This window comes from Poecilia mexicana, unplaced genomic scaffold (assembly GCF_051168715.1).
Source record: "Poecilia mexicana isolate PSO_F unplaced genomic scaffold, ASM5116871v1 scaffold_9, whole genome shotgun sequence".
Taxonomy (NCBI): domain Eukaryota; kingdom Metazoa; phylum Chordata; class Actinopteri; order Cyprinodontiformes; family Poeciliidae; genus Poecilia; species Poecilia mexicana.
In genome coordinates, this window is record NW_028263378.1 from 21,756,889 (window position 1) to 21,764,659 (window position 7,771).

General features: G+C 39.7%; 1 protein-coding gene across 1 annotated transcript; it reads left to right on the forward strand.

The window, feature by feature from the left end:
• Window positions 1–3,716: 3,716 nt before the first annotated feature.
• Window positions 3,717–6,009, forward strand: nkx6-3 (NK6 homeobox 3). The gene is made up of 3 exons (XM_014983469.2): window positions 3,717–4,239; window positions 4,679–4,848; window positions 5,779–6,009. Exons 1-3 carry the CDS (start codon window positions 3,828–3,830, stop codon window positions 6,007–6,009), a joined length of 813 nt encoding a protein of 270 aa, XP_014838955.1. The 5' UTR covers window positions 3,717–3,827.
• Window positions 6,010–7,771: the final 1,762 nt, after the last annotated feature.

Genomic DNA, 7,771 nt, shown 5'->3' on the forward strand with positions numbered 1-7,771 from the left:
TTAGTCATTGCTTCTTTTATTTTTGGTAATTCCCATTATGTTTAACTATTGTTTTCCATTTGCTTCTAACTTATGTTGAAGACAATTTTAAATTTGTTCACAGATGCATCTCCAAGTTCTCCTTTCAGCTGAAACAATGACCTCTGATCAGGCTGGCAATTCCCCTCATAATATAATATAATATAATATAATATAATATAATATAATATAATATAATATAATAAGACAATGTTTTGCTAATTTCACCTCCTTTTAGCCTACGTCATATCACTAAACAGATTTTATCAACAACATTTTTTTTTTTTTTTTTTTTTTTTAGAGCTTTGACAACAATCGGGTTGAAATTAAAGTAATAAATCCCAACGAAAAAGATTTTAAGTTAAATTTAAAACTACCTTTCTTTCATTTATTCAGGTAACTTATGACTTTTACAAATGTTTCAAATCATGTGATTATGTGACTTATTTTGGTGAGAAAAAGAAAAAGCAAAAACTAAACAGTATAGAATAGAATAGAATAGAATAGAATAGAATAGAATAGAATAGAAACTGATATCAGATATCATGTTGGAAAATTCCCACAAAACATTGGGCATGTGTATGGGAGCTCTGACAGACTCCGCACAGTTGTGTCATAATTTGAGCTTTCAACTCTGTGTGTAATTTTTTTTTTTTTTTTTTTTTTTTTTTCCTCAGAAAGCGGTTGACTCAGATGTGTTGGCTAAGAAAGGATATGCAGAACTGGTTCTGATTGGGCCATGTGCGATCTGTCATGTACAGTAAATCCTGTGTGAGAGATCCACTGGAAATTTACTGTATGGCTGTGCATCTGGCTAAGAGACGTTTTTATCTGACTTGTCTCGTCTCACTGTGCAAACTGCGGAATGCTTCGTGCATGGCAGCTGTTTACTGTCAGAACTTGCATTACAGGAAACTGTAAAGAGAGGTGGAAACATATTAAGTATAATTTTAGGTTTCAATCTTAAAAGAAAACTGAAATCCTTTCAATGGATTTTGCTTCTTTATTATTATTATTATTATTATTATTATTATTATTATACACATAAACTCTTTTTTTAATGAACAGTGTTTATTTCGATTACCTCCATAGGATGGCTAAACATTCCGTGATTTACAGGAAACAAGATCACATGAGCTTCATGGTCACAAGTCATTATGAAACTCAACAAAACCGTATAACTCCTGAAAAGCACGGGCCATAAAGCAATGGAATAATTCCCTACCAAACAAACTATAAAATCTTTTCGGGATTTACCTACATTTTCTAATTAGCACGGGGAGTTACTTAATCTTTATCAGTGAAATGAAACAAACGCGCGTTCTCCGTAGCTTTTTCCTTTTATCCCCTGCATGAATATTAAGCATTCATACTGTTGCTAGAAAGACAAATAGTGCGGCGTTGTTAATGTTTAAGCTGTTCTGCGAATACAACATTTTTTTTCTCGATACAGTGGCCTCTTAAAACATCTATTTGCTTATCTTTTGGACTCAAACTCTAAAGTATCGCCTCCAAATTAACTCTGTCAAATCTTTATCTCTGCGAATTTTGACATTTTCGTTTGTTTAGTTTGGTAATATTTTACCTAAAACATGCTGGACTCCTTCGGTGCCCACTGACTGCTGTGGTACAGCTTGGTACTGCTTCCTCATAGCCCGGCGTCCGGGTATATTAAGCCACCTCACTCAGACCCGGGCCCCACCCGGTGGTGATTCAGGATTTGACATAGCAAGCTGAACATGACCATCTTTGTAATTGTGTGACGACGTGGACACGCGTGGATTGGCGAGAGAACGGTACAGGACGGAGGACAGTGTTTGGGAAGTGGGGGAGGCTCACGGCAACCCCCGCCGTCTCCAACAACAGAAAAACGTCGCTAAATGTATCACTAGTTGTGTTGAAAGAAAAAAAAAAGTCATTAGACGGGTCTGAAAAGTTGATAAATATGGCGACAAAGTACATAAGATGACAACAGTGCTTCTTCCATCCCCACGCTCAGTCGTGTCTCTAGGCTCCGCCCACTTTGCTGGGACTTTCCAAAATTTCCAACTTTGAAAAAATTGGAAATCTGCTGTGGTTTCGCTTTCAGAGGAGAGAGAGTCTTCCACAACTTTTTATGTAGCATTCAGAACTCGCTACATTTTAATTTTCCAACATGTCTGTACGGTACGGGCCCAGTTTGGGAGTTTTTTATGCAGGATGTTGCAAGTTATTCTGGGCACTCAACTGGCTTCTCGATTATTGTTTTTTTTTTTTTTTTTAGGCTAATATGCAACCACTGACTCCATCTAAGATTTTCCAGCCCATTTCGTGAGCCATGTGGAACCCAGGCGTAAAAATATGGGGATGTTATTCACAGAGCCTCTTCCTGAGGCTGTCAACGCCTCCTTCACAGTTCACCTGAGATAAGACCTGAGATGTCTTTATTGTCTTATTGTTTATTAACTCAGCATATGGATATTCATCCAGTACAGTGTGCTCATCTTGAGTAATCATTATATATGTTGCCATCTGAGAGGATCGTCTTTAAAAAAATAAAAGAGCAAAAATGAATCACTGACAATGTATACGTTAGCGAATAATGTATAAAACTATAACACATATTATGACAAGTCTGTATATTTTTTACATATCATTCATCAAAAAAAAGGAAAGAAATACATAAAGTGGCATTATTATGCAACAGACAACTTTAATGACCTTCTAAGACAAGCATTGGGTTTATTTTCTACAGTCTGCTGCCTTTGTTTTGTCAGTTTTGGACTTAGTTACTTTAATAAATAACTTTTCCTCTCAAACTCGTGCCAGTGACATATCCAGAATTATGTCAGAAGCTCGCTGATCGTTACAGAAAGTGTGTGGGAGTTTTCTGCAACTTGCTTATAGATTATCAACAAAATTTCTTCTTGGGAATTTAAGAATATATTTGATTTGATGTGCATAATTTTAAGCCTGTGTGGATTGGAGAAAATCCACAATAAACTCAAACTTGTTGACTCAGTTCCTGTTTTTAAAAGCATTTGAAGTTGTTTCATAACCATTTTCCTCTCAAAAAACATAAGTTCAAATGCATAATTAAAAGCCCAACTTAACATGGCGTTCATATTGAATGTATGTAATCTAGTGAAAAGAGTTTTACATCTATCATTACATTTTTTAAAATATGTATATACATGACTACATATTTTCATTCAAACCAGGAGAGGACCCTTCCTCCTCCTCCTCCTCCTCTGCTTGCTCTCGCAGCAACACACTTGGTCAGACATGGCAGGCCATCAAAAAATCTACTTGTTCCCACTCCATCTGTTCAAAAAACTATTAATCTGCTGCCGTCCAATAAAATGTTCGGCCCTCACCGTGGAGCCAATGGAGGGGCATTAATGCTGTGAGGCCCAGGCCAATCCCCGGCTGCATTCTAATGCGGGCCATCTTTATCAAGGAACCACTCCATTTCCACATTCTGCGTATTTATGATTTCTGAAGAGACGGCCAGCAGGAGGCATGCATCTGTAGGACATAGCTGAGGTCTGTTTCCAGAAGGCTTCAGATATGGAGCTATCCCATGCAAAACTGAGGATGGGTGCTGCATGGTGCATTCTCAGGCGACTTTGAAAGAGTTCATGTTAGGACTCCTGCTTTTGGACTAAATCTTTAAGAAGCTAGCTGGTTCTCCAGAATCTCGACTCCGCTTTGCGGCTGTCAACGTTTTCCTCGGGGGCCACCAGAGGCCTCTCCAAAGCTCGGATCTTACTGGATGTTTTCCTGACGCTGGGAGGGGGGAAAAATAAAAAAGATTTGGAGAACTTCCCATGGATCCAAACATCCAGGGTTCTTTCCTCTTCAACAACAGCCTGAACCAGTTCCCCTCAGACCTTAAGGCACCGGTGTGCCAGTACTCGGTCCCCAACTCTTTCTACAAACTCAACCCGGGCCTTAACACCCAGCTGCAGCCGGGGACGCCCCACGGCATCAGCGACATCCTGAGCCGATCCATGGTGGGGGTCGGCTCCACCGGCACCACCACGCTGCTGTCTGGGTATTCCCCCATGGGGGGGTTCGGCCCCTCCGTAACCAGTACGTCCATGTACTACAACCGAGACTACAACCCCTCGCTGGGCTTCTCCAAAAGCGCCGCGGAGTGCCCCATGAAGGGTCGTAGTATGAGCTGCTGGGCAGAGAGCAGCTGTGACTGGAGAGGAGGGAGACAACAGTGCACCAGCGGTGAGTCTGCAGAGGGTTCCGGCGTCGACCTCATCAGCGCACAGAAACTTGCGTCAGCTTGACAGGTCTCAACAAGAGCAGGCTGCCAGGATCAGTCACTTAAACTTCACTAGAGTTTCATTTTAAATGAAAATGTTTAGCTGTAACGTCACTGTTTTAGCAAAACATCTGGAAAGAAAGAAAACTACCTTGTACTTTCACTTTACATTAGAACTTGTATTCAGCATTTTTCTGTCACGTTCGGGAATAAATTGTGATTTGAATTGAATTGAAATCCCCAGCGTGTAATCATGACAGTCAGTTTTAACATTCAAAATTATTCAATTTTTTTTATTATTATTTCAAAATTGGGTACAAAAAAACAAACTTTGTCCAAATTGTTGAAACAATAAGCCAAACCTGCACTGTTTTTTTGTTCTTTTGCTTTATACTATTTTAGGCAGTGGTCCACTTGGGGAAATGCCCAACAGGAAGAAACACACCAGACCAACATTTAGTGGACATCAGATATTTGCTCTGGAGAAAACCTTCGAGCAGACCAAGTACTTGGCCGGGCCAGAGAGGGCAAGACTGGCTTATTCTCTGGGAATGACTGAGTCACAAGTTAAGGTGAGTTTCTCCACTTATTATAATTACAGCCAGCTTTTGACTGAGATTCTCATTTTACTCCTTTTACAAATGTCTCGTATTTTTTCGTATTTGCTGATCAATGATGGGTTTACGTATGAGCGCTACGGCTCACTGCCCAGGGGGCCATTCTATCAAGGGGCTACAGTAGAGAAAAAAAGAAGTTGTGGCTGTTGTGCCTCAAACAAGGTTTCTGTTGCTTGGTGTCATGCTGGCTGGTCGGCAGAAAATTTAAAAAGGACTGAATCTCTAATAGAATTTGTGATTACAACATTTTTTATTTTGTGGAACCTGTTTGTGAAAATCACAAATAAAGCTCTGGAAGCTCACAAATTTTTCATATTTTATTTGCAGTTTATGTGTAGTTAAGTTCCAAGTTATTGATACCCCCAGGCAGACTTGGATTAAATGTATTTCGTTTGTCTAAGTTTGTTTAAATGAGACTTGTACCTCTGAAAAGAGGCATAAGTGGCATTTTACATTTGAATAAAATGCCACTGTTAATTAAACATTCCCACAAAATAAGTGGAAAACTCAGTTTTAGAATGACAGCATCCAAACCCTTCCTTTTCCATTGAACTGCAAGACTTTAGGCTGAAAGGTCTTTTTGTCGTCACCTTACTATTTAGAGTGTTTAATTATAAATCATGTGGGAATAAGTTCACGGAAGTAACGAGGGGGAGAAAAAGGTCCGGTAAGTGAATTCCGTTGCTCTGCAGCCCTCTAATTCCTTTGAACAGGATGCGCATGTTTCGACTTGCAACTGTGGAGCTCTCGGTAAAACAAGGAGAGACGGCAGTGGCAGGCCGTGGCACCTTACGGCACCTGTCGGAAGTGCCGCAATACCTACCACTGCCACTATACGAGCTTAGGTGTTGTTCTGCTGAAAACAAGGCTGTGTGTGTGCGTCAGGTGTGGTTCCAGAACCGACGCACCAAGTGGAGGAAGAAGAGCGCCTCGGAGCCCAGCTCCACGCAGGCCACGCACGCCGGACAGGGCGGGGAGGCCTCGGAAAACGAGGTGGAGGACGAGGAGTACAACAAGCCCCTGGACCCCGACTCAGACGACGATAAGATCCGACTGCTGCTGCGCAAACACCGCAGGGCTTTTTCTGTGCTAAGACTGGGGCCGCACCCTGTCTGAAAAACACACACACACACACACAACTTCTCTCAACCAGACCTGCATGCTGTGATTAATAAAGTAACATTTGTTTAAAGTTGGGGGAGGTGGGGGGACGGACTGAGCATGTGCAGATGATGTCCCACAGAGGAGGATTGGAAAGTCAGAGGTTAGAATTCAAATGAAATGAGACTTCCAGCCTGCGATTATTGCCATTATTCCTTACATATAATTGTTCAAAAACGAATTTAAAATTCTACATTATAAAAACAAAACAAAAACAACTAACTGAAATCTACTCGTAAAAATAGCAAATCTTTTATCTCTCCAGGCCTTCCAGCAGTGTCTCTAAGGAATATATTATTTGAATTAAAAAGTGTAAAAGAATAAAAACGTGAAACAATCAGGATCAAATGAATTGAATCAGAATTACAAATTTTAATATCTCGATCGATTTTCTGCGTTCACACGTCCGATGCTTCTAAGTTTCTGAACACCCTGTAAAAATGTCCAGCTAAACCATGTAAAATGAGCACACTTGAAATCGTGTACAATAAAAGATTATGAATTTGTTATCCGACTTTGTGATTCTGATCATTTCCTCAATGAAGAATTAGGCAGAGATCTGTTGCAGTCTTTTCATTTCTTTGTATTTGCCGTCAGGAGGCAGTTAAAACAGCAAAGCACAAGGTCACAGACGCTCAGAAGAAGGTCATGGGTCAAATCTTGTGTGATTTACTCTGCTGGGGGGTAGGGGGGCTTAATTGAAGACAATGGTGCCTGCGACCCCAGCTCAATTGAAAATCAATGCCAGCAATAAATGTTTGTTCACCACTTAGACATTGCGCGTTTGTCCTCCATGTGCAACGTGCAGCAGACTGCAGACGATGCCACGCATGATGAAAGGAATGCTGCAGGGACAGTTCCTGAAGAACATCGTCCACGACTAAAGCAAAAACAAAGTACGCTGGATTAGGAATAAAGCAGCATATTCTCATAGCCATAAACACTAATTCTGCAAGTGTCTTAATAGACATTGCGTTCATTTTCATAATCTCATCTAAAGCTTATGCTTTTAATTTTTTCTATATATATATATACTGGTAATCCAAGTCAAGAAATCCAATGAACAGAGCAGTAAATAAGCAGCAAAGTTTGGATTTAGACACAAAGTTACCAGATTTTCTAACTTCCCACCTGAAAGTTTACTGATCTGAATAGCAGCCTGTCCTCAATCTCTAACCACTTTCGGAGAACTATTTTAATCTCTTGAGGAGCAAATTAAAGAGTGCACAATGCATGCAGCCAAAGGCTTTGAATGAAAGTATGAAAACTGGACTGACAACATATCGCCAAACATCAACTCATATAGAAACCTTCAGCAGGGTCAGTTTTTAGTTCACTTTCACTTTGCTTTACATGTCCTAACTTTGACCCATTTAGGTTTTGACATCATTGGATAGATTAATTCTATGGAACTACAAGAGTGCCATTGAATAAGTAAAATAAGTATAATGTTTTTCTGTAAGTGATTTTGTATGTCATTGGAATACTTTATCCTCACAATTTGCATTTGTTTGTTTTTTTAAATTACCAATAATTTTAACATTCTCCTTTTACATATGCAAAAAAAAAGAAATAGTAATGTGCATGGATGATTAACTTAACAGTTTTGACTTTTGATTTTAAGATAAATTTTGTCATTTCCAGTGCATGTTGTCACTAAAGGGTGATGTTAAAAGACAAACAGTGCTTATAAAATTTATATGAACCCTCTTATTAC